The following is a 21133-nucleotide window of genomic DNA, read 5'->3' as shown; positions in this document are numbered from 1 at the left end:
CCCCTCTCCTTGCAGAAGTCCTCTCTGGCCCAATTTGCTTGAATCCGATTCCAACCTCTTATTACAGTCAGATTTTAAAAGCCTTGGAAGAAGAAATCCAGCCCGTGGTTTTAAAACATCGAAGCCATGTTTTACATAATTTTGGTTTCAGTGGTCTATATGCTGAGATGAGCTGCTGCCTGACCACTCTCACCACACTACAAGATGGTCGTGTGTTTTGAAGACCAGCCAAAGCCTGAGCCAATACACACTCCCATGCACTTTCAGGTAAAATCTACATATTACACTGCTCTATGTTCTGATGTTACTACCACATCATTTTATAAAATAAAATAAATACCGTCCCCCCTCAAAAAGAGCATTCTACATGGGAGAGGACCCAAATGCTTTCCATAAAACAGCACCTGTTCACACTTCTGTGCATGAACTACACAGTGAAAAAGCAACAACTGTTGCTGTAGTATCTGTCGAACCTTTGTTTTCCTTTTGTAAATAACAACCAGGTAAGATTTTCCCAGGAAAATATTGCTTGAATAAACTACACCAGAAGCACAAATCCAGTCTGTGTCATTTGATCACCAGTATCTTCAGAAAATGTTGTATTTCCTTCTAGAGCAAAGTTTAGCCAGTAAAAGGTTTATTTAGTTGGCAAAATTAATGAAAACAATTTTGAGCAGTAAGAAATCCTAGCTCAAAAAATAAGCAAACCAAGACCAAGTGTCCAGCTGCTGAATACTTTATTCTTTTTCTACTTCATACACCTGAGCTCTTAAGGCTTGTACAAAATATAAAATAAAATAAAACCCCAGTATGGTTTTACCAATCTTAAAACTGCAGCCTTGTATTTTTTCATCATTTATTGTAAATATAAAGAAGGGTATGACAATTGCTAGTGTATCTACTGGAAGCACCTAACCTTTTGGATATTATGTCATTATTGATGCCATGAGAGTTGGTTTAGTTGATTCCATTTTTTGAAGAAATGCCCATTTTATTACAGCTCTTTCAGCAGAAGTGTGTCCCGTTTCAGGGAGAAATTCACTGAGAAGTGAACTTCCGTTAAAACCTCGTCCAGAAAAAAATCCACTTCCAGTTCCACTGAAGAGAGGAAGAGCCTGCCTTTGCCTCCCCCACAGCTAACAGGAATGCACCAAACAAAAGGCCACAGAGAGAAACAGGAAGAATTATAAAAACACATATTCAAACTTCCCATACTAGCAAAATTCAAAATAAAATACACATTGCAGCCCCAGCGGCGATAGGGACTGCAGCAATATGAAGAGACGAACATTTGGGTGGAATGTAGGCAGCAAATCCTTCCACAGAGGAATGAAGTCCACTGGCATGTAGAAGGTGTGTGAATGTACTGTGGCTTGCTGAACCAGGTCCTGGGAGAAGCTGAGCAGCTTTTGCAAGATGCTGTCTGAGGGCACCCTGCACCAAGGGGTGGAAATCATGAAGCCGTCAGACAGCATCATGCAGATTTAGGTCCCTAATGCAATATAAAACATATTTGCTCCCCATTAAGTGACCTGGGAGCTTGCTTTGGCTTAGTTTTTTTCCCCAAGCATTTGTTGTTAAGTTAATTAAGCATTTAAAAATAACAGTCTCTCACTTTCCAGAGACTCCACATAAATACTAATCTGTCTTCATCTAAAGGCCAGATTTTCTGCAAGGGCAAATCAATACAGTTTCACTGATTGAGGATCTGGCCTTAAAAGTCTATCAAGTGCATTAAACCCAGCACAGTATGACATGTGCCTTGGCAGTAGGACAGTTCTCCGGATTAATATTTGAGGGAAATTTGGCAATTAAAAAAAAAATCTCTGTTTTGAAGTGCTGCCATTCCTTTAATTGGTGCTGAACACCACAGTTTCTTCTCTGGGGAACTGCACAGCCACGGCTGGGCTTTCGCCGTCATTCTCCTCCAGCTTCAGACCCGCATTGTCCAGGCCGGCGCGGCCGGGCTGCAGCACGGCCGTGGGCTCTGCCGTGGGAGCGGGAGCGGCGCAGTACAACGTGAAGCCCACCATGATGATAACAAAGGACACGATGTAAAGACCTGAAAACTGGCAGAGGAGAAAAAGAGATGCATTAAGTCTCACCTGACGTAAGAACATGCCGCATGTAAGAACACAACGCTGCCTTGTTTCAATAATGTGAAAGCTACCCTTCCTTGTAAAAATTATTTTAATGAGGATTATCACCGTGAGCTGGATTCAGGTCTGAAAACCAAAATTCAACAGCTCTATTTGCTTAAAGACTTGGGCCACTGGCGAATTTTCTCTGCACCTCATTCCCAGGACTGTTGGACAGGGAGTTTCCTTGGGTCTACATGCAAGAATCTTAACAGGGAGAACAAATGGGTGTAAACAAAGTCATACTGAATGACAGCTGTTTACACACATGAGTACTGGAACACTCTATCCCTAAGAGAATTTTGATCCAGCACATGCAAGTATTTCAGGTTCTGGCAAGAGATGAATCTCTGCGCTATTGCAAGCCATCAGGTTAGTTCTCTGCACAGATCTCTAGCCATCTGCAGGGCTAGATGAGTGTTATTGCTGGATCAAACCAGTTTGCTCTCTACATCCAACAAGTCCTTGAGGGGACAGGGGCTGGGGCTCCTTTTACAAGATCGGCATTTGCAAGCTGTGAAGAGTGGTGAGAGCCAAAGAGTACAAATTGCAGAGGTACATCAGGCACTCTGTTGTTCACTTGCCTGTTAAAATTCCAGTAATTGCCAAGATTCATCCACCCTGACAGAAAGACAAATACTTACTTTATAACACCAGATTCAATAATACCAAGTGTTGAAGTTATCCACAGAAAGGAACAATTTTCAGCAGCTTTATTAAAATCCTCCATATTCCTTTTGTCAAACCACACTGATTAAATACTAGGAGGAAGGACCAGCATATCCTACACACCTCTGTCAATATCCTCTAACTTCCTTAGCTTCCTTAGACATGCTTGAAAAATATGTTCTAGTTTATCAGGATGAAATGAATGGTAAGACCTAGACAGTGAATGCTTCTCCAAAAAAGACTAAGGCATCTAGAATTTAGACACTGCAATTCCTGGCTGGCAGTCACATGGCTTGGAAACTCTTGGACGGCAGCACACAAAAGGAAAAGCAGACTGAAACACAGTGGCCTTGTGTTAAGTGCCCTCTCTCCTCACCTTGTTGGCTGTTTGCCTGGAGGAGCTTGGACTCAAGTGCTCGCCCCACATAGGAGGAAGCATCAAGCTCTGAGCTATCCCAACAGAGGCATCAGGATCACCCGTGGTCACACCTCCCACTGACCTGTTCCCAGCAAATGGGCAGAGCCTGGGGCTGTATCCAACCACCTGCACAAATTCTCCAGCCTCACACCCTGAGTGAGCATGCGCCATGAGTGCAAGGACCTGTGGCTGGGCAGTCACAGGAACTGCAGGAACTGGAACTGCAGAAACTGCAGATCCCTCACAGCACAGCGCCCACAAGGCTGGAAGTGTCTCTGATCCTGATGAGTCAATTCCTCCAGGAGTGGATACAGTCACCAAGGCAGGGTGCCAAAGCTGTTGCAGTGTAGCTGTGACTCAAGGCCGGCCTGTATTTTTGCTTTTATTGACACAGGTGAACATTACCCATGCTGCTCTATCAGACATACACTTTTTTTTCCTTTCAAGGAGAACGTAAGCGTTTTTTCCCTGGGTTTTTTCTTTCTTCTTTTTTCTAATTTCAAATATTGCAACAACTTTATTGCTTCAGACACTGATTTCAGTCATACTTTGTGCAGCTGATATCCTCATTCCCCCTGCTGAGCCTAGAGAGTACTTTAAATGTTACTGGAGGACTGTATCTCCACCTAGTGTCTGTGATGTATACTCCTTCTACAGTGGCTTATACAACTAATGCATGAGATCTTTCTCAATATCTCTTGAGGGATTACAGGTATCTATATAATGAGTTCATTAGGAAGCACAGCAAGGATTCATTATGGAGTAAAAGGAAAAAATAAAAAAGAGTTCAAAGCCGCATGAAAAATTCACATTTCACTTGAAACAGACATGACTGGGGCCAAAAAGTTAAGTGCATTAGCAAAACACTGTGCACAAATCAAAACTTTATCAATTCCTGGGCCTGGTCTCTGCTGCAGCCACTGATTGTGGTTCTTCTGTTTGTTTGTTTCAGAGCAGGCTCAGACCATGGCAATTCAGAGCTCTCCATGGCTCTCTCCACTCTACAGCCCAGCCAAGCCTCCAGCTGCTTGTTGTGAGTATCATCTGATAATGGGATGATAATTGATAATTAATTATAGGGAATAACTAATTAATAGGGAATAATACTAATTATAGGGAATAATAACACCCTGTATTTTTTGTTTGTAGATTCCTGTATCCAGAGTGCTTTTTAATTCAGCAAACATCCTACTTGGTTCCTTTGCCCCATAGGTAAAGAAACTATATGGTTAACTTGGCAATAAGATTTTCTACTGCTAAGAGCCATGTCAAAATTAGGCTCCCTCAGTTCATGGTTATCTCAGATAATAGACAAGATAATAACTTATCTCAGATCCTCTGATCACTAAAGATGCGGCATTATTACTGCTCCCCTTTTTGTTACTTCATTGTTTCTAATCCCAGATGCAAGTTCCTGTTTCAATAAATATCTGAAGTTCTCTCAACATAATCCCAAAGTCTTCATCTGTTCATTTTTCCTTTTGGTACCAGATTACCTCACTGTTAAAAATTATGAGATAGCCTGCTCCCAGAAATACCTCTTCCCAAAATAAGCTAAAAGTGTGAAAAATAAAAATTTAATCTATCCCCTCCAAAGCTCTTCTTCCTCTTCACTATAATGAATATAAATTTATAATCACTTCTTGAGTTAAGCTATCTGGGCACCAAAATCCACATCTGGAAGTGACTCAGAAAGGATTTAATTGTTAGACCGTAAGTATGGTTTGCTTCCTGCATTCATTTTTAATGGATGCTTTGTAGTTTGGAGCAAAGTCTGGAACCCAAAACAGGGAGGAAAACTGAGCTAAGAGACCCTTGAAAAGGAAAATCTAGCTGCTCTCAGACCCCACCAATACCAGACTCTGCACTGCCTTCATTTTCAGAAAACAAATTTGACCTAAAAGCTTCTGGCTGAAGAGAAAGCAACCACATGGAATAATACAAATTAATCTCCTAAGCAAAGTTCACAAGCTTCTCACTCTCACAAGCACAAGCCCTTCCAGTCACCGAGCGGCTGACTCAATTACTCCAATTACTTTAATGAACTAAGTTCTCACAAGTGATTCTGGATGGAAAGTGGAGGGTGGAATGAAATCCTTTCAGCACTGTCATTTAGCTTGAGCACACACTGCCAAAAACATTTTAGAGCACAATAGAAGTTAACTGCTTTTTGGAGAGTGCACAGAATAATACATTTATCTGTATTTTTTCAGATCCTTTAGTCTCTCCTTAACAGCAGCCCTGAGAGAGCTTGATTCTCATCCCAAAATGTTGGTAATGAACAAATTAAACTTCTGAAAGAAAGTATTATTTTCTGAAAATCAAACCAGTCCTCTTTCAGACACCAAATGCCTTTCAAGACTGGGAAATTCAAACCCTCTCCTTCGACACTTGGGAGTAATGAACCAGATCTAACATACAATTCCACAAAGGGCTTTCAGTGGGAACTCTATTATTGTAACACCTCAGGAAATTATTTACTATCTCTTAACTTATCCCTTCAAGTGTGAAATGGTTTGAAAGTGGCTCTCTGGCTAATGGTGCAATGCTCTGCCATTAACTGACATGACTCCTCCTGACTGACGCCTGCCAACCATGAATGACAGAAGCTGCAGAAATGTGCAGGTGCAAACAACTGTTCTGGGGCTTTTAACAACATTACACTTCATTCATCATTTTGGAGTAGATATGTAACTGAAAGAATGTGAAAGTGGAGGAATGAATGTACTCACCTTGTAAAAAAACAGGTAAAGTCCAAGGAAGAGACTGTAGAGATCTGAAGTCAGAATCGCCAGGTTGACAGAGGTTGCACTGGTAATTTTAATCACAACTGGCATGAAGCTGTACAGCCCAAACATGCACAGGGCAAAGGCTGTGAACAGTAGTGCTGCAACACAAGGTGACACCTTACTCCTCAGGCACAGAACTATTTTATAGAGCTCTAATATCCTTCAGATGCCTTAAAGCTATGCATTTCTATCTCCTACAAGATATGGGAATGTGCAAGCAAGAGAAGCATGAAAGACTACCTTGTATTGCAAGAATTACTGTACCTATACAAGAAAGTATATAAGATATATATATATATAAGTACATATACAAAATGTGTATATATATATATATATATACATATGTACATATAGATGTAGATGTATATATACACGAAAGTTCTTGTTCATTCCTACATAACATAAGAGCTGACTGAAGAAATTTAGAGCCACACTTCTGGATAACGTTTACTTCTGTTCAGGTCAAAATGTGTCCATTTTTCCTGCACTTCATTTAGGAAGGACAACAGAAGAGTGTTCTTGTGATGTTTCAACAACAAACATGTCAGTAATGTAACAGGCTTCATTTTTTACTTATTTCAATTTATTTTGAAACATTATTTCAGGTTATATGTAAAATGCAAAACCCGTTTTAATGTTCAGTCCTGCAGACCCTCTCTCTTTGCTGAGCTGCAAAGTTTGAAGAAAATAAACTTGTGAAATACAGTATTAATGCTGCTTGTTATTCAGAGAAAGAGAAGCCCCAACCATTCAAAGTCTAAATTATTATAATTTTCCAGTGTTCTGTAACATGCACATTATTTTGTCATACACATACCAATTTTCCAGTTCCACTGAATTTTCATTACCTCCTTATGTTCCACAATGGCTCTAGAGTAAGAGAAAAGATACAATATAGTAAAAAAGGAAAAAAAATCATACTAAAATAGAGTATTTAATTACCAAATATATAAGAAACTTTTCATCTATAAGCCATTCATTTTTTTGTTTCAAATTTTACTGAATGACACTAGCTCAAACATCTAACAAGCATGAAAAAAGACATAAAAATTAAAGTGCCTGAAAGTCAAGAGCACTGTTATTTAATTTTTATGCCTTCTTCACAGGCGTTTTAATCCTTCAGCAATTCAGTTTTATTTGATATACCATTTGAGGAAATTATTAACTATAATGATGAGAAATGAGGACTATATAATTCATTAGACAGACTTAAGTGCATTTGGGCTGTTACTCAAATGTGGTTAATTGTAAGAGTATACACGGCTTCATTTTAAACTTGAGTTTATTATGGAAGATCTCTTGCTAACAATTATCTCCTAATCTTTTCCACAGAGAAAATTCTTTAAGAAATACAGTCCTATGAACAGTCCTCAGCATACTGAGTGTCCTCACAAACATCAACAAAATAAAAAATACAGCCAAGTATCCTATGTGTTCAACTTCAGGAGTTTAGCTTTAGAACTGCTGCAATAGGAGTAGTGCAAATAAAAAGGATATAAAACAGATGCTGATCAGCAACAAAAATCAATTCAAGTGGAAGGACTCCCATATAGGCCACATACAGATGCAACAAAGAATTTAATAACATCATTTCAGGGTATACAAGCAATCATCTGTAGTATATTCTTAATTAGTTTTAAAATAAATATTAGATCCTTACAGCTGTAGACCGCTGATAATAGTCCCAAACAAGCCCACCATTCCTAGAAACTCCACTCTGCTCAGATTTTTCACAATGTATTCCTCACCCACATTAGAAATGGCATACAAAGAAGCAGCAAGAAGCACTAAGACATCTCCAATCACCACGTCACTACCTGTACAGAAATATTAATCCACAATAAGGGTAATGCCACAAATACTTTTTAACTTTCCTTAAAAAAGCAAGTAAATTTATCTTGAACATCTCTATCTTCCTAGCTCATTCCAGGGGAAGGGGGAAGGGGGAAGGAAACCCTTCCTGTGTGTGCAGAGGAGCGTCTGAGCACAGTCTGCCGCCTGCTCACCTCACCCTGCACAGTGTGGAGTGAGCTAAACCCAGCATTCACATCTCATCCCAGCCAAGACCCTGCTGTATCATCTGGTCCAATCCTATTTCTGCTGACCTCAGGCCCTGCAGGGAATAGAGCAATCCCAGTTAGAGATGCTCTCTGCATTTCGGGAATATTGTCCCCACTTTTGCAGTAAGGCCTGATTCAAGGCTTGCTAAAATCAGCCTATTGATTTTGGAGCGACCTGGACTCAGCTTCAGGTTTATGACATGCCATGCTAAGTGGGCACTGCAGAGGGGTGGTACCATGTGTCCTGCTGCAATGTATTTATACTGCAAATGGGACTCCCTGTGCTAGCATCACTCACCATTAAATGTCTCTGTGCATCAGCTAAATAGCAAGAGGATCGCTGCTGTTCAAATCTTTCGATTGGTTTAAAATTTCCTTCTCTAAGCAATCACTAAGAAAATATGTCTAAAATATGAGAGTAAGCAGCAGTAAGGATCCCCAAGTCAGCAAATAAAGCACAACTTTCTAATGTCTCAGGGGAAGATTCTTCTCCCTCCAAGATATTTGTACCACACAGCAGTAAAGCTGAACTTCAGTTTGTCCTGTCTTATCTACAGCAAGACCCCAAAATAACAGCACACATTCTTATCTCTATGCTGCCTGATGAAGGCAATGCCCTGAAATTTACCTTCTCTCATAGCCTGTGGCTCTGAAAATTCAAAATTCTTATTCAAAATAAGATCACTATGATACAGGTTGATTTAGGCATCTGTCATAGAGAAGACAAAGCATGCCCTTATCTGCACCCTGCTGGCTCCTGGCCCCAGAGCCCAGCTCCCTCACAGAGGTCCCAGGAATCCTGGCATCTTACCCCACCTCCTCTTGCACTCCTGGAGTAAGCCCCTGCTTTCTAGACTGTGACCTTGGGGACACATGGGCCATTTCTCTGGGGTCTGCCGAACAGAACTCTGAGAAGTCAGCTGCTGTGAGCAACTTTTTAGGTGTTACTTGTACACAGAGAAAACTGCAACTCAGAAAACTGGCTGCCAGCAGGCTGATACTGTATAAACAAGACAAGGTTTGCAGGCAGAGGCCACTTCTTCTATTAAATCATCTCACATGACAGTCAAAGTGAACAAGCTTTCAGGAATGAGACTTTTCATCACATTGTCTAATGAACAGCAGCAAAATTTAAACTTAACACAAGTGGGCTTTTTAAGGTGGTAAAAATTTCCAAACATACAAGCAAAGAAATTCCACAGCTCCCCATAAAATCAACATCTCCTCTAAAAATAGCAACATGTTCTCTTTTAAAACAGAACTGTATCTGCTATTATTTCGGCTTTACAAGTTCCTGTCCACAGCAGGAACCATCTCTTTGCTCTTCCCCCCGACAATAAAGGACTCCTTACCTTCACCTTCCTCCCTCCCTGCCAAAATGTCTGCACCCACCATTGTTCCCACACCCAGCAAACAGATGGCAACAGCAACAAAATGTATCAGCTTGTATCTTGCTCGGAGAAGGAACCAGGACAAAGTCATCAGCACGGGAATCCCAAAGCAGTCCAGGAGCTGTGTGTACAGAAAAATTGTTTGAGTTAGAAACCCACCCCAAATCTGGACTGCAACATCCTGAAAGCAAATGCAGAGGATCTTGCTCCAATCATCAGATGTTAAGGAAACCTGCAAAGTAGCCCCAGTAAAAGAGAGGGATGAGACCCATATTTCAGCATTAAAAGCATTTTGCAAGTGAAGGAGGAGCTGGAACAGGGATCCACTTTCTCTTGGTAGCAAAGCACTTATTTAGAAACTCTTCTAATAATGGATCTAACCAATCTTTGCAGCTTCACAAATGAATGCTAGGATGCTGCTCTGAAACAGCATTGCTCCCCGGGGCTCCACATACACAAAGCAAAAATATGGAACTATTGATGGGTACAAGTAATCTAATTTTACATTGACGTGACTGTGACAAGGACCTGACCCTGCAGCTTTGGGTTTGATGCTCTGACTTATCTTTCCTTTCTTTATTTTTTCTGCAAAAGTTTCTATATATCTTTGCTTCACTGTTAGACCCACGCATAGAATCACAGAACTGCTTGGATTGGAAAAGATCTTAAAGTTCATCTGGTTCCAACCCTCCTGCCATGGGTAGGGACACCTTCCACTCAACCACTCCAACCTGGCCTGGGACACTTCCAAGGATCTTCTACCTATTCCCCTTTAGGACAGGAAGCAGCAAGAGTTATCTGTGTACTTAATACAGAAGAACATACACTGTAGCATAAAATGGGCATATTGTTCTAAAATAACCAAATACCATCAAGACCACTGTGCTAATCCTAACTGGTTTAAGATTTAATCCAACAAAATAGATTTTGTTTCTGAGTTTGTGAAAGGAAAGAAAAGGTGTATTTTCTGACCTGTCTCAGTAGAGTGCCACAGAACTACATAAGGGAACAGCATACAGCAGAACATACAGTCAACTTCCCAAAGATTCCTGAGAAATTACTCTCAAATATCACTCCTTAAAACCTGGCCTCTTGAAGCTCCAACAAAATATGTCCAGATCAGTAGGACTGGGGTATAATCCCTGCAATCATGACAAGAGCCCTTAGTTCTTAATTTATTTTCAGACTTTGCCTGCCTCAGTGCACCACTGCAGTCAACTTCTGTGCTGTGCCATTTCCCCAAGGGCTTCAAGCAAACTTGTTAACGTTTTGAAGTTTGGTTCTACTTGCTCATAACTAAATTCTTAGAAGCATAGTGCTAAGAGCAGCTATTCAAGATTAAATCCTAACAGTGCCTCTAATCCTTCCATCTATTTGTCTTTGCTCCTTGGATTGCCTCCAGCTTGTCCAGTTTGTAAAGTCTATGAAGTGTAAAAGTACTTCTTCAGGCCATATTATGAGACATTACAACTACCTGAGTCTCAGTATGTGATACCAAGTATTTCAATACAACTTTACACCATGGAAAATATCACACTGTGACCTTCTATCTTGTCACAGGTCTTGTTCTCTATCTCACCTTTAGTCTAGACTTGAGAAAACCTCTAACATTTCCTTCAGATTTGACTGTTTTGACTAGTATCAAAGAACAAGAAATACTACAAGCATTAGAAAGCAAAATTTTTACCCCTCTGGTGGTATATCTACCAGAGGGGTAAAAATAGACATAACTCTTCTACTAATAAGCAAACTTTCACTCCCCTTAACTGAGATGTTAGCATGTAGCCTTCCAACCTCCAAACAATTTTTCAACCTAAACAGAAAGAGTAGAAACCCTTTAAAAAAGTCTTAATTAGGATATAAGAGAGTAGTACATAATGAGCCAGAAGCTTTTTCAGTAATGCAAGACGGGGAATTGCTGCATCCATACCAAGAACACACTGGAGAACCACAGCACCATGGTTAGAGGACTTGCAGCCAGGGCACAGAGGCACCAAATTATGAAGAACACACTCTGGTAATCTGTTCCAGGAGGCAATTACCCTCAATTACAGACAGATGAAATCAGATTTCCATCTACTGGATCTTACCTTCCATTCATCTAGTATATTATAGAGCTCTTCTGTACAGGATCAAGATCAAAGAAGTGCAAAGCAGATGTAATATCGCGATGAATTGTGTCAATGGAACCAATTAAAAAATAAAGTTTATTTATTGAGGTTTTACAACATTTACAGCAGTACTGTGGTACTGACTACTATTTCCAGTAGAGCCTCTTCAAACTCTCATCTTATTCAATTCTAGCCTGTATTTTTAACAAGGGGCGGGAAAACCAGATAACCTGGTGATTTGATTCACAAGTGTTTTGACTCAAGCCATGCTTTGGCCACAATGTTTATAGGAGGTTTTAAAAGTAGGGTAAATTATTAAAAGATGTTTTAATATAATGGTTAATAAATTATCACAGACAGTTGGAGGTCATTGGTTTGCTTATAATTGCCAGCTTCAGACAGCTTTGTAAGCAAGAATGCTCAACTGCACATCCTGCTCATTCCCCACAAGGCTCCCTAAGGGCAGCCTCCAGCTGAGCCCCAGGGGCTTATCCTATATTTTCTCTTATTGAGGCTGGCACTCTTCCATCAACTGACAATCTGTCAATAGCTGCCTGAAAAACATTTCTATCTGAATGATCTACAGAGCAAATGGTAAATGTGCCTAGTAACATGTTAAAAACATCAAACCACAGCCATACTGCTTGTTTTTTGATATAAATCACATAATTGTTATCACAGAATATCCTGAGTTGGAAAGGATCTATCAGAATCTTTAAGTCCAACTCCTGGCCATGCACAGGACAACACAAGAGTCCCGCCATGTGCCTGTTGTCCAAATGCTTCTTGAACTCTGTCAGGCTTGGTGCTGTGACCACTTCCCTGAGGAGCCTGTTCCAGTGCCCAACCACCCTCTGGGTAAAGAACCTTCTCCTGATATCCAACCTGAACCTCTCCCAACTCAGCTCCATGCCACAATAGGTGGTCAAACTGCAGCACAGTCAAGTCCCGCCACAGGGAAAAAAGGACGCTGGCAGCAAGGAGTATCCTGGCACTGCCTCAGCCACAGCCAAACAGTTCGGTTGTGGACGGAAGTCTTTGTCTGTATTTACTGAGAAATGAGAGCTGTCATCCCACTGTTATCACCCTAAAAATCTTCAAACCCCTCCTGTAAAATGCTGGTATTTGATAACTAAAGGGAAACCAGTTCTGCTTGTGTGTGCATGTGTGAGAAAATACATGGAAGTTCCTTGCTGAGCTGAAAAAAACTTATCTTTGAAGCTCCGTTTCATGGGAGTGAGCAGAAGCTCCAGCCAGACAGCATTTTAACAATGATTACACTGCTTTTGGGAAGGTGCCATAAAGCCCTGTTGTTTTTATGGTCCCTGGGAATCCACTCACAGCCAGTACTGCAGACAGGCCATCAGGCTAGGTGCTCTGAACCACAGGTACTGATGTAGCTGCAAAATCGCTTGCCAAAAACAAAAAGAAAATGCCTTGCACTAGAGCAAATCACAGGCTTCTGCTGTGGAGTTTTTTTCACTGTATCTCATTTCTGACAATGGAGAGAAACCGGTGACTTCAGAGAATGTGCAAGAAACCTCAGGGCAACAGGCAACTGCAAAAAATAGCAATTACTGAACTGTTCAGTCGCAAGGTTACCAAAATGGAAATAGGCTCAGAAAATGCTTGAGTTTTTTGGACAGGACAATCTATTACATATATATATATATATTCTTCCTTAATTTCTATGAAAGAAATCATGGGAATAGCTTTACTATTTCTGAGAACTTGGATCAAAGTCCTGGCTTCTTCAGCTGTAAACTATAAGGTCAAACAGTGTCTAACTTACCAGCTTAACTTGATCTTGAGACTGAAACAAGTCACTTAAAACTTTGATTCCTTAGGCCTTATTTGTAAGGAGATTAAAGACCTAATGAGTCATAACACATAAGTATGAAGTGGAAATGTGACAAAACAACCCAAGAGACACAATCGATCTTCAGTAGTGCAATGAAAATTTACTGCAGTTCTCTAAAGGGCGCCCAGATTGCAGGAGTTTATTGCTTTACAAGTAATTCTCTTAAACATTAACCCCTATTACTTTGACTCTGTAAAACACTGACTCCTTTCCAGCTAACAACCAAGTCTTCACGTTATTATTTTTTTTTTATTCAGGTAAGTGGGGCCATGAGCCCAGCCACAGATCCCCACCACTGGTAACAGCAGGCATGAACTGGCACAACATGGACACACTCCCTACTCCACACTCACACAGTGAGTTAACTTGGGCCTGACAGCTCACTAACAGTACAGCCAAAGGCAGGGTTTACTCCCACTTTGCTCAGTGTTCTGAGTTAGTCTGTTCAAGGAAACTGCCCCTGCAAGCTCAGGAGACTGAAGGAGGAAAGCACTGACTCTTCCAGCAGCTTTTGTCTGTGCAATGTGACAAAGAAATCCCAGCTTTAGGCCTTCTGTTTACAGAGCTTTTTCAGAACAAAAGATTTATCCTAATGCAGCAATGCAGAATCAAGCACTGGTGTTGGAGAGGATGTCTACTATTTCTTTATTTATGCTGAACTTCCTTCCACCTCTTTCAGAGAGGGCCCTGAACTGCCACATACAAAAGCCACAAGGCTGGTACCCCCCTGCATGGGCAGCAACACCAGCTGACATTCAGTGAGTCCTCACAGGTGGGGTTGCATCTCACAACACCTCTCACAGCTTCTAGGAGTAAGCAAAAGATCCACCTCACTGTCATCAGCAAGAACCTGCACTGAGTGACTGTATCTGGTCTTTATTTTGTGTAAGAAGAAAAAACTCAGTGGCTGTCAGCAAACTCTTAGAAGTGCTTTTATCAAAATAATTAGGGTTCAACTCAAGAGCTGGCACAGCTCTACCAGCCAATCTTCTCTGCTTCCTGGAAAGGTTATTCATGATACAGGATGCTCTTCTCTGTACTGCAGAGAGAAAATAGATGCTGGAAAGTTCTTTTCAGGCTTAAATAGCTTCCATGTCTGTCCTATAAATCTCATTTTAGAAACCAGTCCAAAACTGTAATAAAAGCAACAGCTCAAAAAGAGAGATTGGTCCTTACCTGCACACTTGTGAGGTTTGTATATTGGTAGGCTTTTACAATCGTGTAATTGGCTTCAACATCAGCCAGTCCCACAATAATATACTTCCACCACCTCTGTTTCAAAATCTGACAGAGACTGTCACTGCCTGTTTAGAAGAAAGCAGCAATCAATATGTGTTTCTTTCCAACCAAACATTGCATGGGAATTTTGCTTTTTAGAAGCATAAATAATACCAAGATTGACTTTGCCTGCCCCTGCTTAAGATAAAATAACAGGAAACACAGCCTGGGAGGAGACAATGCAAATGCTGAAAAGCACAGAAATTCTTCCACATGAAGCAAAACACAGCAAGACTATAGTTGTCTAAAGAGTAAATTAATAAGAATAGGAGGAATACTAAATAGCCTCTGGTAACAAAGCGTGTTAAAACTTATTTTTCCTAATATAACATATGATTTCAAATCACAGAGCACAAAACTCTAAACAGATATGACATTACATCAAATCAAATGCACATTTAACCTGTGAAATTAACTTCCAGGTGTTGCTATAAAGCAGGAACTTCAAAAACTAGTAGGAGTATTGAGGTCTTAATTTTCAAATTCTGAAAGGAAAATGTAGAAAGAAAAAAAAAAGATGAACGAGAATCTCCCATCCCGTATTTCACATACCAGTCTTAAATACCAGCATTGTTGTATAAACCAGAAGCAGCAAACAGTAGTTGATGAAACTTTGCAGCATTGGAGTATTCACATGGAATCTGTCTGCCAGGTACTGGCTTGTAACAGCAGTCCCACAGATAAACAAGGAGAGCATCTGGCCCAGAATTACAGTTTTCCAAATATGCCTGTGAACATAAAAGACAAAACAGTAAGCTTAGAATTAAACATTCACGTTTCTAAAAAAATATTTTCTAGTTTTACAGGGAAAATGACTTTTTTTTAGACTGACACATTTTTTTTCTTTTTTCCTACTCCCTACCAATGTTGTCCTGTTACCCACAGGTAAGCAGGGTTTTGTGTACACAGAAGGTCTAGTCTGACCTCAGGAGAGCCACGTGAGAAGTGAGGCCAGCTCAAACCACCAGCCATGGAGACTGCAGTTACTCGCAAAGATCTTCAAACAGGTCACCTGGGCAGGCTCTACCCAATAGCAGGTCCCATTCTTATTAAGCAAGTTTTGAGTTAAATCCTTTGTCTCCACTGAATTCCATCCTGACTGATCAACAAAGATGTACAACAAGGAGATAAAGCACAACTACTTTCAGGCTCGTTTGAGACCTGAGTTTTACTGAGCTGAGACCTTAAGATGAACAGTGGAACATAAAAGTAATGATAAAACCAAATAACAGTTCAGTTTGGAAGGCTCTTGAAAGATCATCTGGTCCAACCCCTCCTGGGAAAAGGAGCCTCAAGGAGACTATTTAGCACCCTGTCCAGCTGCATCTTGCAAACCTCCAGTGATGGGGACTCCACAACATCCCTGCAGAGGTCATTCCAGAGATGGCTTGCTCTCACCATAAAATAAATCTTTCTTAAAACATTAATTATTATAATCAATACTTATTGTAGATTTTTTCAGTTCTATTACATCATGTTCTGCTGCAACTGAGGATGGAGTTAAGAATGCATTTTGGGTAAGATGATGTTTGCATCGACAGCTCTTCTTAAGTCCTACCCACAGCCAGCAGGGACAAAAAAGGGGAAAAAAAAAGCTCATACTCTTTTAGTAGCAATTCTTCACTTAATATAAGATGAACTATTCCAGATGCTCCAAGACAAACAGGGGCATGTAACTCTATGGGGTTTTTTTGGCTTGCTCTTTCTCCTGCCAGTGGTGTTACGCTAATTTGTACCACCCCAAGTCTCTGCACATGCACAATACACAGTGACAGGAGCTCAGCCCTTTGCTGTCTGTACAGGTCTGCTACGTTCACATTTAATCTGTTTACTCTAAAGACTACTGATGACAATTTAACTGTCTGCACAATCGATAAATTTGTTTCCACTCAAATTAATCAAGTAAGGGAAGAAAGGACCTCATTAGGATTCTGTACCTACCCTGCACCCACATCTCCCCACGCTGACTTCTGGCAGGACACCCACGTGTCAGGCACACCACCTGAGAGTATCACTGCCTGTATTCCCAAGGTGGGTGACCCCAACACAGTAAGTACCAGCTCACCCTGCTGTGCTGTGCTGTGCAATCCAGCTGCCAGGTAATTAGAAGGGTGTGTTTGACAGTGCTAAACCTGACCACAATCATGCAATCAATCCCTCCTTTTGGAAGGGAGGCATCTTCCTTGCACAGACTCCAGTGCACCTGCATGAATCCTGTTTTCAATTCAGCCTGACGCCAAGCTCTTCTGACTTTGAAAATGCTGCTGGGCACATTTTTCTCTCCAAGTCCATTCTGATGAGACAGCAAATCTCTACAAAGTCCAGCCACACTGTACTTCCAAGAGATTTGAATCCTATGCTTTGCTACAGTTTGCCTTGCCAATCCCAGGAATGGTGCACATTCACACTCTAAGTATTATATACCATGTGACAATCTTGTAAGGTACTGTCCAGACTCATCTGAGTAACTCTTACTGGTATGTGAAAGAAAAACATTCTCGTTTCTAAACAGATTTCTAAAATATATACGGTGGGGGGTGGTGGGTGGTTTTCATTACAAACAACAGGATGTAAAATTGAAGTGATTAAATATCACTTCTGTTATATTTAACTGATTTCTTTTTCATTTCTTCATATTCTGGTCAATGGTCTATGCTATTTAATGAACACCTCAGACACACTCTGGCTAATTATTCTGGCTGATACAGAAATATCTTTTTATGGTCATGTAAAGAATTTAATCAGTTGCCATTAGAACAAATGTGATGTAAGTTAGCTAAAATTTCAAGCAGGCATGGATGAGGATTCCAGCTTGCCCTTTGCCAGCCCTGCAAACTCTGGCTCCTTTGCAGCACGTAAAGTGACAGAAGACCCACTGAAATTCAAAGGAAGATACACTGTGGTGAACAGCATACAAAAACATGTTTTCAGGCATTTCAAAAAATACACATATACTTTTTATTATTCAAATAAAGCCTCTTGCCCCAAACTAGCAGAAAAATGTTTCTTCTTCACCATCAGCACTCAAGTGACACAGTAAGCCTGTAGCAGATTATTGGACTAAACTCACCCTTGCACTTGGACTATCTGGGAGGAGAGTGTGGAGGTCGGGATCAGACACGAATAGAGACATGACTGGGCAAAACTGCTGCAGTTTCACTGGAGCAAAGCCTGTGTGCTGCACAAAATGAACTGCACTCGTCAATATGCTACCAGGAGAGGTCAAAGCTGCCCTGGCTGGCAGAAGCCCTGATCTGGATACAAACTCCCCTCCACCCACCTGCTGGGTGTTGCCACAGAGAAGGGCAGAAGCACAGGCAATACCACCCCACAAGCTTGTTTAAGGAGGCTCATTTAACATGCACTTCTGTGTGGTAGGGCTTTAAACATTTTTGTCTGGGATATGATGTTGCAAGGGGCAACTTTGCTCCCCCTGAGCTACAGAACCTTCTCTACAGCAAAGGCCTGCACTCTACTTGCAGTGTTCTGGCAAACTGGATAGCAACCATGTTCCAGTGAGAGGATAAAATGGGGGAAACCTGCTGCCACTCAAATTTGCTAACAATTGAGCTGCTCCAACCATCAGTTACTGAAAACAAGACAGACGCACCTGCCCTCTTGCAGTGGAGTAACTCCACTAAACTGATCCTCAGCTTTTCTAATGATCAAATTTCCCCAGTTCAAAGTACCTAAGGAATTATCTCCTTGCATTTCTGCATTTGGGAACAGAGGCAGGTCCAGAACCTCCAGAACTGTTTGCTTTGTGGTTACTGCCCTAGCAATCACTGCTATTTAGTTAATATATGTCTTGGCAGTACTACGGCATTTACTTCTACCATAACAAAGGTGTCTGACAAAGCAAGCAGGCTTCATCACACCTCATGCCCTTCTCTATTTTTGTCTATTTTAATTCAAGGAATTTTTTTCTTGCCTGAACAGATTCAAAATGTTAACATCAAAAAACACACAGAAAGACTTAGTCTTTAGTGGAAAACTACCTTCAAAAAAAGTCTTCTGTAAATCCCAAAATGCTCTGTACCTGGCAGCTTTCTCAGCTGTGTGTAAGGTAACAGCCTCTTGCCCTGACTGCTCCCCAGTGCCAGGTGGAAGCCTCAGCACGAAGCAGCAATGGTTTCCCCTCATACCATTTGCCAAAGCATGAAAAATAATTTCTTCAAATAGAGATGACATCACCATGCTCCTGGCATGATGCACTGGGCTCATAGCCTATCTTAAAAAATATGTTTGATCCTCTCTAAACTTGAGAGCAAACTTTAAATCCTACTGTTTGCATTTTGCATGACAATTTCTTCTGAGAAAAATGATTTAAAGACACAAGTTTCCATTCCATTTGTTATTGATGTGTATAGATGACAGTGACTTTCTTATTAATAATTGATCAGATTTTGAAACGTATTAATTATTAACTTTTCCATGCCAGAACTTAATCCTCTCAGCTTTTTTTTTTTAATGCATTGGAAAAGACTAATTCACTCTGGAGTCTCAAATGATGCAAGGTAAGTGTTCTGAAAAGGCCTTTCATTTCATAGTTGGGTGGGGTGGGTTATTGTTGGCTTTTAATGCTTGCTAGCAAGCTACTAAGATTAGTCCTCCCCTCCCTTCAGCCACCCTCTTAGCTGGCTGTATCTATGGCTTTGAGCAAAACTGAAGTCATTTTGGGACTTTTTAGAGCATGAAAGTTTTCCACAAATTGGTTGAAAGTGCACATTGAACAATGTGCAGCTCTCAACATCACAAGAAACTCAGGCTGGCTTTCCTTGGCTCCATGTGAAATGCAGAATAAAAAATACACCAAGATACTAAAATACAATCTATATAGGAGGAAGTTAAAGGAAATTTAGTAAAACCACAGTTAACAATTTTACTGGCTATTAGTTTACTAAATCCTGTAATTTTAATGTAAATTTTTAACTTATAAAAATACAGCTAATCAAATATTCATTTTAATTCTGCCACCAATCTAATACTGACGTGGCAAAGCCTGGCAATACTGTTCACGTACAGAGTGTACTTGCACTTAGCTTTAACTACTGAACCCTTCCTAAACAGGGGAGGAAGTGACTTTTTAATTCCAATGATCTTACTTTTTCATGCTAGTGGTTAAGGGAAAATGCAGGTTCAGACCAAACCATACTGCAACATAATTAGTAAGAAGTACAGAATATATTTCTAAGAACTAACATCATCAGAAGTTAGTTTATCCATGTTCTGCTTTGAAACTGACGTTTGCAATTTAATTTGCAAAAGGTAAAAAATAGCAAAGCACCAGAAATGTATTTTCGAATGGCTCTACTCAAAAACCAAAAAAAAGCAGAAAAAAACCCCACAACAAAACCCAGACCCAGCCTAGTTATTACATACAACTATTAAACCTTCCTACGACTCAGAAAGGCCTCAAACAAAACTGTGGCTGAGCCTGCTGTCACCTGGAGGAAAAAAACATAAGAAAATATATCAATTCAGTATCTCAGACACCACTTCTTAAAATTCAGTGAAAGCTATTGATTTTCTTTCAAATACCTTCCATAGACTCACTTAGTGTAGCCTTTGGCAAAACTAATGGCATAGGTGAGGTTACTGAACAACTCAACAAGTTCCTGTCTTGCCTTTTGGGTCTCTCCTCACAGGCATGAGGAGTGAAAAGAGAGAAACTTATAACCAACAGAGAAGATGAGACTTTGTCCACTGGAATAAGGCTGTTCTTGGCCAGCACACACCATCACATAGTCCAGCAGCCAGACTACAGTTTATGAGCACGAGGCTGGCAGGAAAGCCAGCCCATCCTTGGCTGACAAATCCTATGCAATAACTATTAGTGACCAAAGTTATAGCTCAAAAAAAGTCTTTTAAACAGGGACTGTCCCCCCCCCAAGAGGGAAAGTGAAGCTGTAAATGAATGGTCTAGAAGTCTGAGGATGCAGTCCTGCTCTCATGGAAGCTAGTGCTTCTTTAGTATCAGCTTGTCTGCACAGCTTGGCAGATATTTTCCCGCAAGTTTTCCCTGCTTAACTAGTGCGCATATTTCAAGAGATATACCTGAACGAGTCTCTATCCTAAGCTGATTCACGGAAGGAGGAAGTGGGGATATTGGTCTTTCTGGACTCCACATTTCATCTCAGTTATTTTGTTCTATTACCTTTGCTATCCCCCATGGCCTGTCCTTCATAATGATCGAGAACAACAAAACACATAAAGCGCAGGGGAAAAAAACGGAAAAGAGAAGAATAAAAAATACAAACGCATGTGTTTATGTGTGAGAGCACAGTCCTACTTCAACAGAGTCAAGACATGACTGGCTAATTCCGCGCTCAGCCGAGGTGACCCCGAGCGCTCTCGCCCAGCAGCATCCGCAGGCTGCAGCTCGGCGGCGCTCCCGGAGCAGCCCCGGCATCGGAGC

General features: G+C 40.8%; 1 protein-coding gene across 1 annotated transcript in view; it reads right to left on the bottom strand.

Moving 5' to 3' along the window:
* Window positions 1-720: 720 nt before the first annotated feature.
* The window catches only part of SLC35F2 (solute carrier family 35 member F2), a 26474-nt gene continuing 6061 nt past the window's right edge, over window positions 721-21133 (bottom strand). The window contains exons 2-8 of the mRNA XM_031066054.1: window positions 15268-15471; window positions 14614-14741; window positions 9427-9586; window positions 7675-7831; window positions 6832-6884; window positions 5958-6112; window positions 721-2069 (exon numbers count right to left, since the gene is read on the bottom strand). Coding sequence (XP_030921914.1) covers window positions 1851-2069; window positions 5958-6112; window positions 6832-6884; window positions 7675-7831; window positions 9427-9586; window positions 14614-14741; window positions 15268-15471 — 1076 coding nt within the window. The 3' untranslated portion in view covers window positions 721-1850. The remainder of the gene's footprint in view (window positions 2070-5957; window positions 6113-6831; window positions 6885-7674; window positions 7832-9426; window positions 9587-14613; window positions 14742-15267; window positions 15472-21133) is intronic.

The sequence above is a fragment of the Geospiza fortis genome, unplaced genomic scaffold (assembly GCF_000277835.1).
Source record: "Geospiza fortis unplaced genomic scaffold, GeoFor_1.0 scaffold16, whole genome shotgun sequence".
Taxonomy (NCBI): domain Eukaryota; kingdom Metazoa; phylum Chordata; class Aves; order Passeriformes; family Thraupidae; genus Geospiza; species Geospiza fortis.
This window is presented reverse-complemented; position numbering and strand designations above follow the sequence as displayed.